General features: G+C 34.1%; 1 protein-coding gene across 1 annotated transcript in view; it reads left to right on the top strand.

Moving 5' to 3' along the window:
* The window catches only part of Polr2A (RNA polymerase II subunit RpII215), a 224,370-nt gene that overhangs the window by 24,530 nt on the left and 177,959 nt on the right, over positions 1–21,881 (top strand). Inside the window, exon 3 of the mRNA XM_090413957.1 lies at positions 4,260–4,433. Coding sequence (XP_090270083.1) covers positions 4,260–4,433 — 174 coding nt within the window. The remainder of the gene's footprint in view (positions 1–4,259; positions 4,434–21,881) is intronic.

Here is a 21,881-nt window from a genome sequence, read left to right as displayed (position 1 = left end):
ATCTGTGAAAGTTCAAAATTGTCTTGTTTTCTAGCATTTATGATGAATCTGTGAAGCTCAATAATTTTATTTTGAATTCATCTACCATTTTTTGTGATATTTTCATTTTTGCATGCATGCATAAATCATTTCTCTTCATAAATCTAAAGCAATGCATAAATATGGAGGTATAAAAGTTTTGCAGTGGCTACACTGCATAATTCATAGTGCCTGGACAGAAAGTCAAATTCCCAATGATTGAAGTAGAGCTCTCATAGTACCGATCTATGAAAAAAGAGAATAAAAAAACTGAATGCGAGAATTATAGAGGAATTTTTCTACTAAGTGTTCCAGGTAAGATTTATGCAAGCTTACTAGAAAAGAGGTTGAGAAAGATTGTGGAGGAGAAACTTGGAGAAGAACAAGCTGGGTTCAGGCAAATAGAGGTTGTCAAGATCAGATTTTCACTTTAATTGAAATAATTGCAAAAATGTGGAAATATGACAAGGATCTGTACTGAAGTTTTGTAGATCTGGAAAAGGCATACGACAAGATGCCCAGAGAAAAACTTTTCAAAACACTACAATTATATCAGGTGAATGGAACATTATACTAAATTTAGTTTAATCCTTTATCCAAGTGTAAGCAAACAAAGTTTGCACCTGAAGTATCTTTAGGACTGAGGCAACTTGTGGTGAAAGTGGACCAAGCTCTCATCTCCCATAATGCAAAGCACATCTTGCGGACATGTATAATGTTATGCATTAAGGGAAGGGCCACTACCCAGACCGTTTTTTTTTTACCTTTATTGAGGTCTCGTCAGTGGGAGCCAGACCCAGAGGTGGTGATACTAAGCTGGAAGGAATGGAGAAGTCATATTTACCTATATGAGTTGCCAAAAGTTGTCTTACCTTATTATTAAATTAGTCTGGATTTAGAGAAAGATATTGAAAGTTTTTTCCACTTTGTTAGACTATAATAAATTTAGTTTAATCCTTTATCCAAGTGTAAGCAAACAAAGTTTGCACCTGAAGTATCTTCAGGACTGAGGCAACTTGTGGTAATATATTACAGTGGTATCTCGCTAATACAAACCTCTTTAGTCCGAACCCTCCAGTAATCCAAACTGCGGTTTGAAAGAAAAAAAAGTTTTATTTATTACGTATTATTTATTATTTTGTGTTCTATTATTTTTATTTAATAATTATTATTAAAATAATAGTTAAAACTATTATTATTTATTTTATTATTACTACAGTACAGTATAACTAAGGTGATACAAAAAAAGAGGAAATTCGAAACGCAGTGGAGCAGCTAGGGGGGGTGCGGTGGGGGTGGTCCGCCCCAGATGGCACTTTGAATCCTTTTGAACTTTTGCAGTTAATTCTAAAATACAGTCTCGAGAATCCAGTTCCAAATATTGTAATACTACTGCAAAATTTCTTCACAATTGCTGTAAGTGTTGCTAGTTGTGAGAGGAGTTTTTCTAAATAAAACAGATTAAGAATTACCTACAAGTATGGTTATGTTCTCCATGTCAGGGGACTAGCCTGACGATGGAATAGTTCAGTGGTAGGGCTGCTACCTTAAGGCTTCTGAACTCGCCTTCTTCCGCATTTAAACCCATAGGAGGAATAGGGTATATTGAAGGGGAAAGGGTAGATTATAGAAGAAATATAGTAAGGTTTATAGAGAGGACATAGTTGTAAGGCCAGAAATGAAAAGACCCCATGGCCCTCGAGTACTCTAATAGCACAAGGGTCATAAAGTAAGAAGAGTTGGCTGATAAGGCCTTATAGGAAAGATTAAAGTAAGTGGGTCTTCCTCAAAGTAGAAGAAGGAGAGGGTAGATCCAGCTAGGGGTCCATGGGAGTGCTGCTTCCCTTACAATCAAGATGATTGCCCCTTATGGCCCTGTTGGTCCATGAGTCCTTATTCAGTATATTCGGACTACCCCACCATATATATATATACACACACACACACACACACACACACACACACACACACACACACACACACACACACACACACGCGCGCGCGCGCATGTACACACGCACACATGGTGGGCTCCCCTATCCGCCACCCAGGGGACGCGCTCTCTAGGGGTTACAGGGTCCCCTGAGAGAATATTGCATTTATTGACTTTGAAAAAGCATTTGACAAAGTTAAAAGAAACATATTATTTAACATATTAAAAGAAAGACAAATACCAAATAATATCCTAAAAGCTGTCACAAGTATATACGAAAATAATCAAATACAAATAAGATTAAATCATGAGCTATCATATACAAGAGAGATAAACCAAGGGGTCCGACAGGGATGTCCCCTCTCAGCAACTCTTTTTAATATCTACTTAAATGAAATAATAATAAAATGGAGTAAAAATTTACATCAAGGAATTAAACTTTCACCTACAGTTAACTTAAACACTCTCCTCTTTGCAGACGACCAAATAATAATTACAAATTCTGAAGATAACTTACAGAAAGCTATTTTAAATCTAAATGAGATATCCAGATTATGGTATGATAATATCAACGGAAAAATCAAAAACTATGGCCTTTAAAGGACAAGATCCAGCAAGAACTAAAATAGTACTAGATAACAAGATCTTAGAACAGGTGAATTCATTTAACTACCTAGGATGTATGATCACTTATGAAAAAAATATAAACATAAAAATTGCAAAATATTTAAAAATAACAGGAGTAATTAACTCTATATTTAAACCAAACCTAGTTCAAAAACAAACCAGGCTAAAAGTATACAATACATTAGCCCTACCGGTCTTAATGTATGGAAGCGAAATCTGGACAATAAAACAAAAAGACAAAGATTAACAACAGCAGAAATGAAGTTTATGAGAAAAACTGTAAAGTATACTCTATTTGATCACAAAAGAAACGAAGATATTATGAAAGAATTAAACCAAGAACCAGTAATTGAAAAAATTAAAAAATATAAACATAGATGGATGGAACATGTTCAAAGAATGAAAACAGAAAGATTACCAAAACAAGCCTTAAAGTACAAGCCATTAGGAAAAAGAAAACCAGGACGTCCTCTTAAACGATTCAACGATGACTTCTAAGGCTGGAACAGGCCATACTAGGCCTAAATCCTTGATACGTATGATGATGACGATGATGAAGAATTACCTACATTACTATGAAATAGACTTCGCCATTGTCACGACGATTATGCTAACAGAAAAGCAAGAAAAATAACATTTTAGAATGAAGTTAAAGTTTTACTTCAAAAATAAACATAAGTGTTTTAATTTATTTCCCTATACGTCGTTCGAACTTTTTGTAGTATTTGTGTGTGTTGAAAGGGGCAGAAAACTCAGGGACCGCCCTGGGCGGCAAACGCTCTAGCTATGCCACTGTCAAAACGCGCATAATTTGGTTAAAAATATAAATCCAGATGTTGAAATTTCACAAACAGATGTTACAGAATGGATTACAGGTAGAACCGAAAGTGAATTTGAAATCAATCAGATGCTGAAAGTATACAGAATGAATACTTTCAGCAGCATCTGATTTGAAGATTTTAACTGAAGGTTATTTTAACATGAATGATCCTAGTGCTGCAGGGCATTAGTCTTATGCACATTTTTTCAGCATCTATGTTGATATCTCTCCAGTTCCACTGCTTGTTTGAAGCAATCTTCTGCACTAGCTTTAATACTTGTAAATCATCTGACTTCCTTCTCTTTTTGGCCGAGTGGTTAGTGTATCCACTCTCCAGCCAAATGGCTGCAGGTTCAAATCCTGCCGTGGACATGGATGTTTATGATTGTCTGTGGAAATGCTAGTGGGTGGTGGTGGGTGGTAGAAGGCATTGTTGTATTTGGTGGAGATAGAGTTGTAGAGTAGGTGCCCTTCCTCAATGAGTCTTTGGACTCCCTGAAGATGTCACATAATAATAATAAGTATCCAGAGAACTAATAACAGTGTAACATAAGTTGTTCATAAGATAAATTTTTCTTAATAGTTTTTTGTTCTTGTTTCTGCACTTGTAATGATTCAGTATTACTACAGCTGTAGTAAATAAGATATTGCTAAATTATTAAAATGCTTAAATGTTTTTATGTATTAAAATGCACTTGGTTGACTTATCTTGTTTTAATAAGTTTTAATTTTTTTATGGTTATTATGTGAATTAATTGAAATTTTAATTTTTTTTATATTTTTCTATTGAAATGAATAATGCAAATTATTGAAATGGAATTATATAGTTCTTCTTTTTTTTTTTTTTTTTTTTTTTTGTAGACTAATCCAAAGATTAAAGAAATTATTTCAAAGTCAAAAGGCCAGCCAAGAAAGCGACTTGCTCACATGTATGATTTTTGTAAAGGAAAAAATATATGTGAAGGTGGAGATGAAATAGATGCAAAACTTACACAAGATGGACAACAGTTGCAAGAAGAGCAGCAAAAAAAAGTGGTATGTTATAATTTCGAAGTTGAAAAATGCAGAATTAAATCTTTATCATTTTTAGATTGACGAGCCATTTTCATTTTTTAGAGCAGAGATTTTCCATTATGAATTTCATCCAATCCTCCTTTCCTTTCATAACAAGAGCAAATAAAGATTTGACCTGAAAATTACCTATGAATGCTTTTTTTATAACATAAAGCTAAATATAAATTTTGCAAATATCAAGTATTATTGCAATAAATTGCCTTGTATATCATATTGTTATCAAACTTGAATTTTAAAAATACACTTTGAATTGTTTATAAGAACATATATTGTTGTTTCTGAACAATATATGTTCCATGTTGTTTCTGAACAATATATATATGCTCCATCGGTAAATTTGGATTTAGACAGAGGAATGAAAGAGGAGAAAGACTTCTTGAATTTGCAGAAGAAAATAACCTCTTTATTATGAACATCTTTTTCAAGAAGAAAATCAACTGAAAATGGACTTGGAGAAGCCCAAATGGACAAACTTACAATGAAATAGACTTTATCCTCTCCAACAGAAGATATATAATAAATAATACTGCAGTACTTAATAGATTTAACACAGGAAGTGACCACAGACTAGTAAGGGCAAAAGTATGGATCCACAAAAAATGGGAACGGAATAAGCTCATAAGAAAAAAGTCCAATTTAGTGAATCTACAACACCTCTACCACAATAAAAGCTGTTATAGAGAATCATTCAAAAATGAACTAAAAAAGTTTAACACAGCTACTACCATCGATGATGCTAATGAAATATTAACAAAATCTATCTTGAATTGTGCACTAGAAATAAGAGGTGTAAAAAGGCACCAAAGAGAGGAAAAACTAAGACAGGAAACCTTAGATCTGATGAAGAAAAGAAGAGATATGAAAAGAGTGTTTGAATGACACCAATAAAATAGAATATACGGAAATTTGTAAAGCTATACGTAAAAGGATGAAACATGAACTTAGATCGTATAATACTAGGAAAAAATTAAAAGAAACAATAGTAATATGAAGGTCCTAAGACGAACATTATCATTTGGAAAAAAGGAAATAGCTGCTATAAGAGGAAAAATGGTGAACTGATAAAAAAATAGAGATGCAATAATCAAAAGAATTCAGGAATTTTATACTGAACTCTATGAAGACAAAGACTGGGACATCCAAGAATCATCTATGGATTACTCGAGTGAGGAAGAACATGATGCCCCTGAGATCTTACAAGGTGAAGTGGAAATGGCACTGCTGGAAATGAAGAATGGAAAGGTCCCAGGAGAAGATGGAATTATGGGAGGAAGCCCTGTCATCAAACAGTTATTTGAAGTCATTTATTGAAGAGTAAACTCTTCAATAAATGCCTAAAACAGAGAAAAAATCTGAAAAATTGGAACAATTCACTTCTAATATTAATTTTTAAAAAGGGCAATAAGGAAGAAATTAAAAACAGACCTATAAGTCTACTCCCCACCATATATAAAGTTTTCACAAAAATTATAAATAATAGAATAAAATCTAAACTAGAGGGAATGCAATCTTGTGAACAAGCTGGATTTAGGAAGAATTACAATACTTTGGACCATATTCACACATTAAGACAGCTCATTGAAAAATCAATTGAATACAATAAACCCTTATGTCTAGCCTATATAGACTATGAAAAAGCATTTGATTCAGTTAAAACATCTGCAACACTAAAAGCACTTGAAATCCAGGTAACTGAGAAACATATTTACAATAATGCAACTTCTGTAATTAAATTATATAAAAACAGTGAAAAGTTCCCAATACAAAAAGGCATCCGGCAAGGCAACTATATCTCCCAAATTATTTACAACTGCACTAGAGGAAGTCTTTAGAAGCCTCGATTGGGAAACAAAAGGAATAAACATAAATGGAGAAAGGATGCATCATCTGAAATTTGCAGATGATATTGTCCTGATAGCCGATAATCTTGAAGATCTGGAAGAAAGGCTAAATCAGCTAAATGAGGCCTCCAGAAAAATTGGATTAAAAATAAATAGAGAAAAAAAACAAAAATAATGATGAATACATACATAAACCATAGAACTATCAAAGTGGAAAACCATGAAATAGAGCAAGTTACTTCATATGTATATTTGGGCCAATTGTTATCCTTTGAGGAGTGCCAAAGAAAAGAGATTGAACGAAGAATTCACCTTGGATGGTTGGCTTATGGGAAAATGAGAGACATATTCGGGAGTGACATCTTATGAGTCTAAAAAGGAATGCTTTCAACCAGTGCATACTTCCTGTCCTAACATATGGAGGAGAAACATGGACTTTAACAGAAGCCCTAAACAAAAAGCTGAGAACAACACAACATCGCATGGAAAGAAGTATGCTAAAAATAACATTAAGAGATAGGAAGACAAATATTTGGATAAGACCTCAAACAGGTGTCATGGATATTGTAAAATACATTAAATAGGCTAAGTGGAGATGGGCTGGCCATATTGCCAGATGCAGTGATGGGAGATGGACTAGAAAAACAACAGAGTGGAGACCAGTGGATGGAGCAAGACAAAGAGGAAGACCGAGAAGAAGGTGGAGAGATGAATGGAACAAATTGCAGGAGTGAGATGGATGGGAGAAGCAGAAAACCAAGTGATCTGGAAAATCATGGGGGGGACCTTCGTCCAGCAGTGGATAGAACCAGAAGGTTGAAGATATTATTGTTTGCTTTCTAAAGCCACTAAGGTGCTATGAATTCAATACAGTACAGGTTTATGCTGTGGTTAAGTTCCTGAAATTTCCAGCATAAATTGAAGCAAAAATATAATGAGCACATGTAAATACATTAGGTTTCATTTCAAGATTTTCAATAATTAGCACAGAATACTTGAAATATGTTTTATTTTATGAAATTTTATGTACTGAAAATCGTATAATGTTTAAGAAAGAGAAAGAAAATTACTGCTTTAAAAACAATAGAATAGATGTCTGTTTGGTTTTCTTTTTTTCTGATAATAAGTTATACTATAGCTATATTCCTCTGTGGCTGTATATCTCATTTCCTAAAGAAAATGAATATTACTAGAAGAATGAAATTTACTTCCCAATAGCATATGCTGAATAAAATTGGGCTTTCTACAGAACATCCAGGTGTCATTGGAAAGCAAGTTGCTGCAACCAGTGTGAATCACATCCAAAAAAATTAATAGTTTAAAAACACCGTTATTAAGAAAAAGAAATTAGTTACTTTCCTTGGAGCAGCTGGTTACATATACCCCTGATTAGAAACCTTTATGCTGATATATGTAAACATCACTTATGCAGTATATGTATGCAAAACATATATGCTTTTTATCTAGTAGGTGACAGTTGTTTCATGGAGAACAGTTCTACTGTCCATTGCACAAGAAATGTTCAGCAATGGTTCAGGGAACATGATAGCGATGTCCACTGTCTTCCCTGGCCACCACAAAACTTGGATCTGAACTCCATTGAAAATGTATGGGAAATGTTAGAACAATAGATCTGGGAGCAGAGTCCTCTTTTGTCAAATCTGAGTCGCAAGACAGTTAAAGGACTGTGTTGTGAACAGCTGGTATGTTGTAGATGCATTCCAACTCCTTGTAGAATCTATGCCTATCACATATGTTCTGTAATTCAGGCTAAAGGAGTTCCAACATGGTATTAAATAAAAGTTTCTATTTCACTGGCCAGTATGTGTAGATATTATGCAGCATACTTTTTTTTTTTGTTAAATTATAAATGACTGGAATGGTTCAAAATGAAATTTGTGGCAGATTGGATTTTCTTTAGCAATATTAAAGTGTGAGAACATATGAGACATGTTGATCTTCCTCCCCCATCCTGTTGAAGTACTGGGTGAGGGAATGAACTGTCTCACTTAGGACATTAATGCTGTTTTACTGAGTTCTGTTGTGAATAAACTTGATAGTTCTAAGGTAAACAGTTCATCTTTGAATTGTTTATAAAATCATCAATACTGAATTACCATTTATGAACATGCTTGTCATAAGCCAATTTAAATAATTTCATACTTATATCAATGCCAAATACTAAATATCTGTAGCCAACTGATACAACAGAATCTCTTGATTTCATATAATATCATATTAATTATTATTACCGATAAGATGGACAACATAGATTTTTATAAAGCAGTGGACTTTGTCTTTTATTACTTTTTTTTTTGACAAGTTTCCTTATTTTACATAAGTTAAGCAGGGAAGAAAAATATGGTTTTATAAATTAAAGATACCAAGAAATTATATACTTGGTTTAATCCTTTATCCAAGTGTAAGCAAATAAAGTTTGCACCTGAAGTATATTCTGGACTGGGGCAATATATTTTTATATTTTAAACTGTACACTGGAGTTAAAATAACACATATTGGCCACTGAATTAAAACCTATTAACACTTTGAGTCCTAGACCTACTGGGACTTAAAGAACCCTGTGTTCTGACTATTTTTAGCTCTATTTAAAAAATTGCTGTGCAGCATTTCTATGGAATACTTAAATAATTGTTTTTTGTCTTTTAGTTAGCATCTTTGACAATTAATTGGAACAGAAATTTTAGTTATACATGTAGTATGGGTTTTAGTGCCAGAAATCAAGGTTTTTGAAAAAATAAAAAGTTAATTTTTTTTATTACTTTCTACTTATATTTACTTTAGCAAATATAAGTAGAAAATTTGTTGAATTCAAAATTCCACAAATTCAGTCAAAATATTGCTTAGATGCTACATTAATAATGAAAATTATAAATAAAATTTATGTGCTATTATTATGATGAAAATATCATTTTAATCAGGAGTGTGTACATTACTATAATTATCCACTATTAACACTTTGAGTCCTATCGATGTAAATATATATCGATTGCGCATGAACCCAGAATCCCATCGATGTATATTTACATTACTAAATTAAAAATTCTGAAAATATTAATATATGCTTGAAATTCATTATCAGACTGTACTGTAGTTTTAGTAATGTACACTCCTACGTAAAATGACATTTTCATCATAATACTAACACAAATTTTATTTATAATTTTCATTATTTATGTAACATCTAAGCAATATTTTGACTGAATTATTATAGTGATGTACGCTCCTACATAAAAATTTTCATCATAATAATAACACACAAATTTTATTTATAATTTTCATTATTTATGTAACATCTAAGCTATATTTTGACTGAATTATTATAGTGATGTACACTCCTATGTAAAATATCATTTTACGTAGGAGTGTACATCACTATAATTATCCACTATTGGCCACAAAAGTCGAGTGGTAAATTATTGAATTAGGCCATTCAGTTTTTGAAATGGCCTGACCTCGCGTGCAATTGCGAACACGACTCGCTGGACGGTCTCGATTTTGGTCATCCTTTGTTCTAAGTTCTGCGTCACTGTCGCTTGACTCGGAGCTGATATTTGTGGGGAAATCTGCTTCCTCTTGTTCTGGATCACTGTCTGCCCAATCATCTAATTCAGATCCTTCGTTATCGAGTATTTCCTCGAGCATTTGTTCTAATTTGCATTCACTCAAGAACCATCTTACACCCCTGCTTTGGGCACCACTGGGTTCTGGTCTGTCCATGATAGAGAAATTCAAACTGATCTCTCAAGTCACAAGAGGAGAGGTGTGAATCCCTTATATTGTTTAGATTGGAATAGTCAGAGTTATGATGGTGTGATGTAATATAAACATGAACACGTGCGATTGTATGTGATGCAGCCGATGGGTAGGCGTTACGGTATACTAATATAAATTCTCTTTTTTATTGATAAAAATCAACCATCTTCATGGATAATGAAGCTGAAGGTTCAAATTTAACTACAGTACAGTCTAATAATGAAGTTCAAGCATATATTAATATTTTCAGAATTTTTAATTTAGCGATATTAATATACATCGATAGGATTCTGGGTTCATGTGCAATCAATATATATTTACATTGATAGGACTCAGAGTGTTAATATCGTATTGGACCTCCTTTAGCCAGAATTACACCACATATGCTGTTTGGCATAGATTCCACAAGGTGTTAGATTGCATGTACAACATACCAGGTGTTCACCAGACAGTCCTTTAACTTGCTCAGAATTCATGGAAGAGGACTTTGCTCCTGGATCTGTTTTTCTAACATGTCACTTACATTCTCAGTGGGGTACAGATCTGAGCTTTATGGTGGCCAGGGAAAATAGTGGAAGTAACTGTCATACTTGCTGAAGAATTCTTGCACAATGGATAGCATTGTTGTCTATGAAACAACTATCACCCACAATGTTGACTCTATCAAAATGTCAATATTGTAGGAATGACTTGATCAGCAACAATGTTCAGATATTCCTTGGAGGACACATGATCTTCCAGCAATATCAGGGGACCTGTTCCGTACCACACCATGACACCACCTCTATAACCTCGAGTTATGTTTACAAGGCAAACTGGGTTCATTACTTCATGAGGCTCCAGCCAAATTCTGCCTACCATTGGTACAGAACAGGGTATACTGTGACTCATTGGACACATTACTTTTTCCAGTCTACCAGTGTTCAGTCATGGTGTTCCTGACACTATTGTAGACGAACTTTCTGGTTCTTCGTAGAAATCAGTGGTTACCATTGCCAATACCAATCTTCAATTCCCTCCACATAGTTCAGTGAGATATGGGTTGGGAACACCATTAAATGCTTAAGTCAATTACTGCGCACAGGAAGTTCTGTTTGTCCATATGCGCCTTCTCAGACGACTGCGATCTTGTTTGCCGTCATCTAATAGACTGTTTCAAGACCACAGTTGCACCTTGGAAACAAGCAGTGTGCATTATTTTTCTTTTGTTTAAACTCCATATCTCTCCTTTTTGAAAAACCAGTCAGCTTTGCTCGTTTTTCAAAATTGTGGCTCCAGGTAGTTGGGCACCCACAATAAATTCTTTACCGAACTCCAAAAGATCCTTTGTTTTTCCCATTGTGATCAATACAGTTGAAAATTACTGACTAGCAGCATTCTTAAATAGTTGTCTAAAATGTGTGGTGATGCATGTGACCAAGTATTTTGCATATATGCACTGTGTAAGTGGCATTTACGTATATCTGCATAAATGTTTCTGATTCAGTGGCCAGAATGTGTGCCAACTTCTCCAAGGAAAATATATAATTTCGTTTTCTTAATGAGAGTGCTTTTAAACTATTATTTTCTTTGGATGTGATTCATGCTGGTTGCAATGCACCTGGATATTCTGGAAGCCAAAATTTAATTAGCATATGCTATTTGGAAGTAAATTTCATTCTTCTGGTAATATTATTCCTTTTAGGAGTTCTGTATTGTAAACCCCCCACCCTCCCAAAATAACGATGTGTACTTTTCCATTTCAGCATCAAAATAATAAATTTCCTTATGCAGTTAAATGATATTACTTGTAGTGTGAACTGTTATGAGAAAATCTAGTAAAGAAACAAGTTTTCTATACTGTATGGCATGTTTCTTTTTTTTTCCCCTGAATAAATGACTCATTGTGAGTACATATAACATATATTAAGCTTCATGGTAATACCATGAATGATACCATCCATAGAAGGTTAATTATTTGCACTCATGTTTTGAGTCATTTTTTCAAAAGAAAAAAAAAAGTTATGTCATAGATATAGGTAACGTGCTGAATTAAATAATTTACTTAGTTTTCACATTCCAGTTCATACTGAAAGCAATGAACAATACCAACCACTGATGCTCTTTCAAGAATGATGTTGGTAGGAAAGTCTGAGTATCAAAAGAACATTTTGAATGAATAAATTATCAGTTTGCGAAAAAAACATCATTCAGGTAATTCAGTGACATGTATTACAGGGCCAACATAACAGTAGAGGTAGATGAGGTGCTTAGAATATTACAATATCTTGACATGTGCAAGTGGAAGAAGAGCAGCTACCTAAAGGGAGGTCTCAAAAAAAAAAGACTTTGCAAATTATAGATCTGTCAAGTCTGGTGCTTAAGTTTCTGAAAATTTTGATCTGACCAAGAAATTAGGATTCAGTGGTAGGAGTATAACACTCAGTTATAGGCAACATGGTTTCATGAAGGGGAAATCTTGCTTTAGTAATTTCTATAATCAAGTGACAGTCGAGACAGATAAAGAACGTGACTTCACTATGATATTTTTGAACTTCAGCATTCGATAAGATACCACAAAAATCTGTTAATTTGGGCAAATGAAGATGAATAAGAAGGTTATTGATAGATATCAGAATCATAATGTGGAGCAGAAGCAAGAAGAAAGGCAGTGTGGTATGTGCATGGTCTCTTCTTTAATTTGTACTTTAAAATAATTTTGGAAGTGATCACATTTAGTCTTGAGCCGGATAAAATTGAATTTCATATTGAAAAGAAGAACATATAAGAAAGTTTTAAAGAGAATAAAAGTTGAGCAGCTCTCGGATGTGAACTGTGGATTAAAATACACAAACATTATTCAACAAAAAATGAAAGAGTTTGAGAAACGGAACCAAACCTTGGAGATTCACTGGCAAATCCTGAAGAAAACACTAATTGATTCAGCCAGAGAGGCACGTGATTAGGTTGTCTGCAAGGATAGAAAAATCAGAACTCCATGGTGCACGCAGGAAGTTAGAGGCAGTGAAAGAAAAGAAGAAAGCATATCAAAAGTTCCTGGCAAATAAGTCAGCTTGTGCTTTTAGAGAATGCAGAGAAGACAAATGTAAGAAAGTAAACACCGTGTAAAACTGGCTAAACAAAAGTCATTGGAGGAACTTTGGCAAGAACATTGAAAATAAATATCAAGTAGGTGGCAAGATATTCTGGAGGTCGTTGAAGAAGCTCAGAAATGAGGAACGAGTGTTGTAAAAGGAGCTAGAGATGATAAAGGTGACATAAAAATGGGTGAAAAAGATATCCTTGAAGTATGGAGTAATTACGTTGAAAAACTGCTAAATGAAATGGTTTGAAATGGGGAGAGCATTAATTAATAGGATCACTTAGATGTTTAAAAAAACTCATTGAAAAGTAAAAATGTAGAAGGCATTATCCCTCTTTACAAGATTTGATACACAGTATTTGAAACAAGGAATCAAATATTTGTTCAGATTTAGTTTGTTTTTTCAGGATAAAGAAGTGATGGAATGGGTTCACACATGGATTGCCAAGGAAGTGAAATACAGCAATCCCTTGATTAATGCGTTCTTTAAAACAGGCACATTAATCGAAAATGCGCTAATCAAATATAATAACCTGTGGGAAAAAGTATAATTCGTTCCTCAAATTTCTTTTTTGACCCTTGATTTCTTTTATTAAAGAATTATGGTATATCTCAGGGCCTAATTAAAGGAAAACCATCAAGCTGAAAGACCATAAAACATATTCAGAATGTAAATTTATTATTCTGCTTCTTAACAAAGAATTGAGCTAACGTAGTTTGGCAGGCATTCTGTTTCTTTTTTGTTTCATACAACTGATGGTATGGTCCTATTGCCTCTTCTGCAAATTTTACTAGTTCTCTCTTCACCAGGGTCAGTCTCTAAGCATTGCAGCTTAACCACTTCGATTGCATTGAAAACATTTTTAATTTATTTCTGTGAAATCTCTTTGGGCTTGTCAGTGATTAAATTTTCTTCATATTCTTCAGCATCTTCCTGCTGTGCATCTAAATTTAGTGGGTTGGAATCACTGAATTTCTCGGAATGAGATTTAATTTAGATTGAAACTTAGATTCGTTTGAAAAGCCTCTAAAATCATTTGCACAATGTAGAAGAATGTGCTTCCAAACAAATCACATGCTAGCAGTAATTTCATTCGACTTTGTGACTATAAACAGGCTGAAATTTCTCTGATTTAGCCAGAAAAGTCTTGGAAGGCATTCACTTCCCAAAAAGGTCGGTTTCATCGACATTAAATATTTGTTGGTCACAAATAGCCTTCTTCTTACACAATTTTCTTCAAAATCTCTTAATAATTTGTGGCCACCTGCTTATCTGCACTTGCAGCTTTGCCTATGATTAGAACATTATGTAGGCTTTTTCTCAAACCACCCAGTACTAATGTGGAATTTTTCTTTTCCATCATTGATAGCCCATTCTTTCAAGGTTATAAAGAGACAATGCTTTTGATTTAATAAGGTCAATGCTTAGCGAGATCCGTTTTTAATTACAATCTTCGATCCATGTAGAAAGAAAGAATTCTCTCCAATCATTATAATACTTTGATTCCAGTGGTCTGCATGCATGATGAACTTGAAGTAGCCTTACCTTTCTCTTTGTATTCAGCAGCTTTGCTTAAAATTGCTCTTTTAGTTGATTCATCCATTTTTGTGTTCTTGTCTTATCTTTGCTCTGGACTCGCCTTGTTCCTTTTTCTTTATTATTTCAAGTTTTTCTTCCAATGAGATTACTTTTCAAATCATTTTCACACTTGTACTTTTTTGCTCACTAATTCTTTTACTCATGATTAAAGGTTAGGAAAATAATTTAAAATAAAAGTAAGGAAAACAATTGCAGAGGAGGCACGAGATATGATCAGCAAAATGCTATATAATTAGCAGATGACATAAATTTTTGCAGTAAATTTGGAACATAGTATACATCAGGGGTTCCCAACCCTATGCCCGTGGGCACCATGGCGCCCGTCAACCAATTTGTGTGTGCCTGACGCTTTTCAACCATGTGCAGTATAGTTTGAAATAATTACGCAACAATTCATGGCATGCTATATGACGCATGCGTTAATGACATATGACGAGTATTAAACGTATACAATGTAAAGTAGACGCGTATTAGAAGTTGTTCATTCCAGTTTAAGAACTGGAATATCATCATAGTCTCCTAATTATGAAGCGCTGGCCAATGAAATGCAATGCCAAAGATCACACTAACTTACATATATATTTAAATTTTTATATAACGTAAACTTTGTATGTATTCATTTAACAAATGAATTCAAAAAATTTGCTGAAAAAATAGATGGTGCCCATTGCCCTATCAGTATTTTAGAATGTGCTCTAGGAAACGAAAAGGTTGGGAACCCCTGGTATACATAGTGTACATGGAAGTAGTGTAGTAGTATGTCATTAAAAATAACTTAGTAAAATGTTTTAAATCGGTAAGTAAATTATGTTTTTCATCTTAGTGAGTGATTTTTTAAAATAGTTACCCATGGAAAATGTATGGATAGAAAATTTTTGAAATCTGTAACATTTATTTTTAAGATATAGGCACACTAATCGAATTTGAGTATAGAAAAAAAAATGATGCAATAATCAAAAACGCACTAATCGGGGTGCATTAATCGAGGGTTTGCTGTACTTCTTATGGTAGAGTGACTACTTATCATGATTTTTAAATTCCTGATATATATATATATATATATATATATGTTACAGTTAAAGTGATATATCTGGTTATTATTAATAATTACCGGTTAAAGTGAATAATTCCTAGAGGTGTCTGGTAAATGTAATAAAAACATGTTTATAGGTTTTGTATATAGGTTTTCATTCTCAATAGCAATTATAACAGCTTAGGTTAGTTTATAATGAAAAAAGTAAGGAAAGTATTTCTTTTGCACTCAATGAAATCAGAAATCATTATAACCTAACTTAACCTTCATCAGTTGGAAATCTTTATAAACTAACCTAACCTTTATTGGTTTGGTTATGTTAGTTTATAATGATTTCTGATTTCATTGAGTGCAAATGAAGTACTTTTCTTACATTTTTCTTTAATGATTTCTAACCGATAAAGGTTAGGTTACTTTATAATGATTTCCAACCGATAAAGATTTGGTTAGTTTATAATGATTTCTGATTTCATTGAGTACAAAAGAAGTACTTTCCTTACTTTTTTCATTATAAACTAACCTAACTCAAGCTGTTATAATTCATATTAAGAATGAAAACCTATATATAAAACTTATAAACATGTTTTTATTACATTTACCAGACTCCTCTAGGAATTATTCACTTTAACTGTTTATTATTAATAATAACTGGATTTATCACTTTAACTGTAACATATATATATATATATATATATACCCTTAAAGGGATGTATAGGATATAATTATGCTGTCTGAATAGTTTACATTACTACTGACTTTCTATAGACAGTTTTTCTTCAAATGAGTCTTATTTGCCAGGACTTCATTGTTGCCAGATCGAAAGGATGTATGCTTTGCATTACTAATGCAATTGATGTTGAAGTCATCAGCCTGTATATATAAGTAGCCTAGTTGTGAAGATACTTCACACACAAACTTTGTTTGGTTATACTTGGATAAAGGATTAAACAAGAATGAATATAATTTCTTGTCAAGGTTAATAATTTAATTTCTAAGTGATTTTCTAACTTCATCACTCCACCTAAATATTTGTCCTCCTTAGTCTTTTTCTTTTGCTACTTCTCCTCTCCCATTCTGTTAAATTGACCACATAGTCTGCAAGATTAACTCTATGAACACATCCATCATTGCTAACAGTGCCAAGTTTTTTCCTAATATCTTCATTTTTCATACATTTCTACCATTAATGCTATCTATTCACTCCCCTAATTTTTCTCAGAATCTAAGATGTGGTCTTTGATCTCCAGCAGTACTATCACCATACAGCTACTTAGTGTTTTGACTTGTTTCTCTCTCTCTTATTCCATATAAATTTATTCATTTGACTTTTTACCATACCATCTTTGCTTATTTCTGTTTCTCTTTTTCATATTTAATTTGCCATCTTCACTAAAAATTGTGCCTAATATCTGAAATGTTTTGCTTGTTCTGTAGGATCTACATATTGCTCATTTTCATACCAGATTTTTTAATCAGTTTAGATTAGAAATCCTGCAGATCTGTCCTTTTTTATATTGATCCTATGCATGAGAGATCAACAGACCTATATAAGCACATCGGTATTATGTGGGGTGCAGATGAAGACTGAGATAGAAGTTTTGATAGTTTTTTTAATTAATTAATTTTTTTTTTAAGAGATGCAGGTTGTAGTTATTTAGGAATAATTTATGAGGAAGGCTGTTCCAGAGGACAGATATGACCAGAACAAAAGAGGAAGAAGAGAAGTAGGTTTGGTGTCTTTGCAGTTGGCACAGTAAAGGGATGCTGGGCAGCTGCTGCTTTTATAATCACTGGAGCAGTAATCATGGAAGTACCTGCAGAATAAACAGTGTGGAATCACTGTCTGTGAGATAGAGGCCAAAATGAATAAATAAGAGAGGGATCATCAGTACTATGCAGATGATATAGCAATCTGGCACACAAGCAACAATCTGAAACCTAAATAATTCAATAAAAAGCTTAGAAAGATAGACAAAGGAACTTAAACAGATAAACCCAGAAAAACAAAATTGAGCATCTTCTCCACTGATAGAAAAAATAGACACAATTACAACCCTCAAATCAAAATATAGAAAACACAGTGTCTCCAAAATACTTAGGCCTAACCGTAGACACTGAACTGAGATTTACAACTCTTATTATAAAGCTCTTAAAAAGCTTAATATCATCAAAAAGCTTTGTGGAACAAAGTGGGGTACAAAACTGAAGACACTCAAAACTACATATACAGCATTCATACTACCACTATAGAATATGCCTCATCAATCTGGGCTCCAGCTTCTACTATCTCAAAAGAAAAACTTGACATAGTACAATCAAGAGCAGCAAAAATTATCATAGATGCAATCAAGAGCAGCAAAAATTATCATAGTATGTGGGCTTCACATACTAGAAGACAGAAGAAAACTCTCCACAGTTAAATTCACTAACAGAATCAGGGAGCCACCAACAGGATCACATCTCGCTCAGGACTTCTGATACCTAGACAAGAAAATCTAGACTAAAGAGATCATCTACATTACAATAAGTTTAGTTTAATCCTTTATCCAAGTGTGAGCAAAAGTTTGCGCCAGAAAATATCTTCAGGACTGAGGTAAGGTAGTAAGAAAAGGTGGACCAAGCTAACATCACTCCTATCTCAGTGCTGAGATAGGAGTGATGTTAGCTTGGTCCACCTTTGCTTCGAGTTGCCCAGTGTTGTTACTACCTTACCTCAGTCCTGAAGATATTTTCAGGTGCAAACTTTGTATGCTCACACTTGGATAAAGGATTAAACTAAATTTATTATAGTCTGACCAAGTGAAAAATAAACTTTCGATATCTACATTACAGTATGATCAAGAAATTTGAAAACAGATTGACTTAGGGCATGCATCCATTGAAATAAGCAAAAAGCCATTCTTTTCCACTATTCTACCAAAAAACACACAGTGATAAACTTAAATCTCCTTGAACCTTGTTCAAAAAAGGATTCAACAAGAAAATAAAAGAAAAGGACTTGACACTATACATCACTTAAATCATCCAAACCATGTCATTGCTTACACTGATGGATCATCTGATGAAGTACTCAACCAAGGGGGGGGGGTGTTTCAGAGGTTTTTCTAACTCTACCTGGAGGTGAAGAAATGCAAATCAAAAACACGGCTGGCAAAATAGCTTCAAATTTCACTTGTGAATTAACAGTCATACAAATAGCTCTCAAATCCAGTAGTAAACATTACAGAAGGAATAACCATCTTTAGCGACTCAAAATATGCACTTGAGGCATTAAAAAATGGAAAACAAAACTCACACAGGAAATTCATGAACTACTAACAACCTTACATTTGAAAAATAAGAACTACACACTGCAATGGATACCAGCACATGTAAATATTGAAGGCAGTGAAAGAGCAGACAGACTAGCCAAAGAAGCAAGATACCTCAAAAATTACACCCTCAAAAATTATCACTAACTGATGCTAACTCTGTTGCCAAAATAAGATTGGTAAAACAAACTATGAAGAAGAAGAATGAAATCAGTGAAATTAATGAAAATAGAGAAATAACCACAATCATCACCAGACTAATAAGGATGAAACATTTTATAATGGCATGAAAATTCAGCCAGATAGTAGTAGGAGCTATGAAACATGCAAAAACTGTCCAGTAATTGAACTAACACCTGTCCATATTTATTCTTGTCCAGCAATTGCTGCTGCATTACTCCATCAAAGTTCAACAGATTGCCAAAGCAGTTCTACAGATCCACGGTCATATCTAGAAGCCCTTCAATGGACTCGACAATAACAACATCATCAGTGATCTTGGACAACATCAAGGATTTTAAGGGAAAGTTTATGTGCACCACCCTAAACATGTGAGCAGTATCCTACCCATGCTTAGGATACTGCCCCCATGCTTAGGATACTGCCCACCCTAAACATGTGAGCAGTATCCTAAGCATGGGTAGATTTGGGAGTTGTATGTTGCTAAGAGTTGTTGGGTGTAAAATAGCCCCTTGAACAAAAGAGAATGCCTGGTTTTTTGGATGCTGAGGAGGCTAACGCTGTAATGTGATTATGCCAGGAGAGACTGGAGATAAACATTAGTCAAGAAAAGGAGATCTGGTCTTGTCTTGTGATTTGTGTATTATTAAGGGTAGGTGAGCTGTTTTGGTGACATTGAACATGACAAGGTTGTTCTTGACTGATTTCAGGATTTGTGTTAGTTCATTATTTATAGCAAAAACTTCTGGATCTTGTCCGTCTTGATTAGTGGTATCGGAATAGGGAGCTAGTTGGAATCGGGTATGTTGAGGTTGGCCAGGAATATAATCTTACTCTTCAGATATCTGAATTGAAGATGGTCAAGTTTCATCGAAAGGAATGTGAAGAGATCTGGAGAGTTATCAGTGTGTGTGAAGATCAGTAAATGCAACAATTAATGTTACTAAACAGGGAAGGGAAACCTTGAGCGAAGGTCAAAAGCAGGGGATTCTAAATTACCCATTCTCTGGCAGGCTATGTCAGAGTTCACGTAGGCACAGGTACCACTCTTGTGGCAAAAAGAATTGTGAAGTGTTTATTTTTTGCACTGGAGGCAAACATTAGTAGATGTAGCTGTTAATATCACGTATGTAAGTAAAGTGGGTGTGAAAGAGTTTTTTAGTGAAGATATTCTGGCTTGGTTTGTGTGTTGTATCTGATTGTGATTTGACTTATTTCAGGGGATTGGTTTATGAGGGAGATACATTTTTGTCAAAATGTTACTGTCATTGTTTGTATTAGTCTTCATAAGTTTAATCATGATTAGATAGAAGGATATAGTGGGGACGTGTAATGAGAGAAGATAGACTCTTGGACATGACTTCCATATGGAGAGAAACCAGTCTCGTGCAGCAGGATTATGCACGAGTTGACTGGGAAGCCTCCTGACTCATTACAGGCAGATTTGTGCCCATGTACTAATTGGCAGCCGGTCTGCAGCACCATCATTTTAACTGATGCACCCTCAAATGAAGGAGGTTATGGGTTTTTAAGTATGTTATGGCTTTGAAGAGTATCACTCACTCTGCATGGAGAAGAGAGAGGGGGGGACAGAAACTGGAATCTGTACCAGGTTTGTTTAGAAGTAACATCATCTGCATAAAGTAATGAGCTGAGATTGACATCTTCAGTCTGTCAGGACACATTTCCTTAATAATATTATCCTTATAGATGATAAACAATAGTGAATATGGTATACACCATTGCCAGGTATACATCATTGCATTTGATTTTACATCACATCATCTTTCTGTATTACCTTCAGTTTTACCTGCTGACTTGTATAATTTAGAGATTATGTACTGTTTGTTATAGGTCCCATTTACACCATATAATCGTAGTGTTTCAAACAGCTTTTTTCTTGATCCCATGTCATATGCCCTTGCGATTGTACAAAACATAAATATAGATTCTTGTTATATTTTAGTGATTTCTCAGCTATTTCTCTTAAAAAAAATCTGATTCCAACAATCCATACTTGGTCTGAACACATATGTTCTTCAAATTTCTCTTCCATCTAGTCTCTTAAGTATATGCTTGAATGAATCTCACCGAACACCAAGTAGGTAAATTCCTCTTATTTTTATATTCAATTTTATTCCCTTTTTTTTTTTTATAAATCATGCCTTCTGAATTATGCTGTGCAGCCACTGCACAGCATAATTCAGAAAAGAAGGTATGAAAAGAGCCTGTGATATGGATGTGGCATTTGCACACCATGGCGCTTGGCCACATAAAGGAAGACTTGATTTTGAGTCTAGTCAGCGACTAGAAGAAATTTTTCTAAGCCTTTTTTCGACCGGTTCCCGAGTTAGTCAACCTCTGGCATGGGCAAGCAGGTTTTTTTCTCCCTAAAACTCGGTTTTTTGTTCTGTAAACTCAAGAAAATTGACTGTAGAACCCACACTGTTTCAGACATTAAATATATTGTGTTAGGGTTAGGAACCACGAGATGGCGGCACTTGTTGAGCCATTCTCTTCACTGCGTGCCACTTAATTAGTGATAGCCATGGGCCAGCTGTCTCTGATTGGGTACCAGTGGAGATTGA

Source organism: Typopeltis vanoorti, chromosome 24 (genome assembly GCF_054136105.1).
Source record: "Typopeltis vanoorti isolate ZY-2024b chromosome 24, IOZ_Tvanoo_1.0, whole genome shotgun sequence".
Lineage (NCBI taxonomy): Eukaryota > Metazoa > Arthropoda > Arachnida > Uropygi > Thelyphonidae > Typopeltis > Typopeltis vanoorti.
Note: the sequence above shows the minus strand (reverse complement) of the source record. Positions and strands in the feature narration are given on the sequence as shown.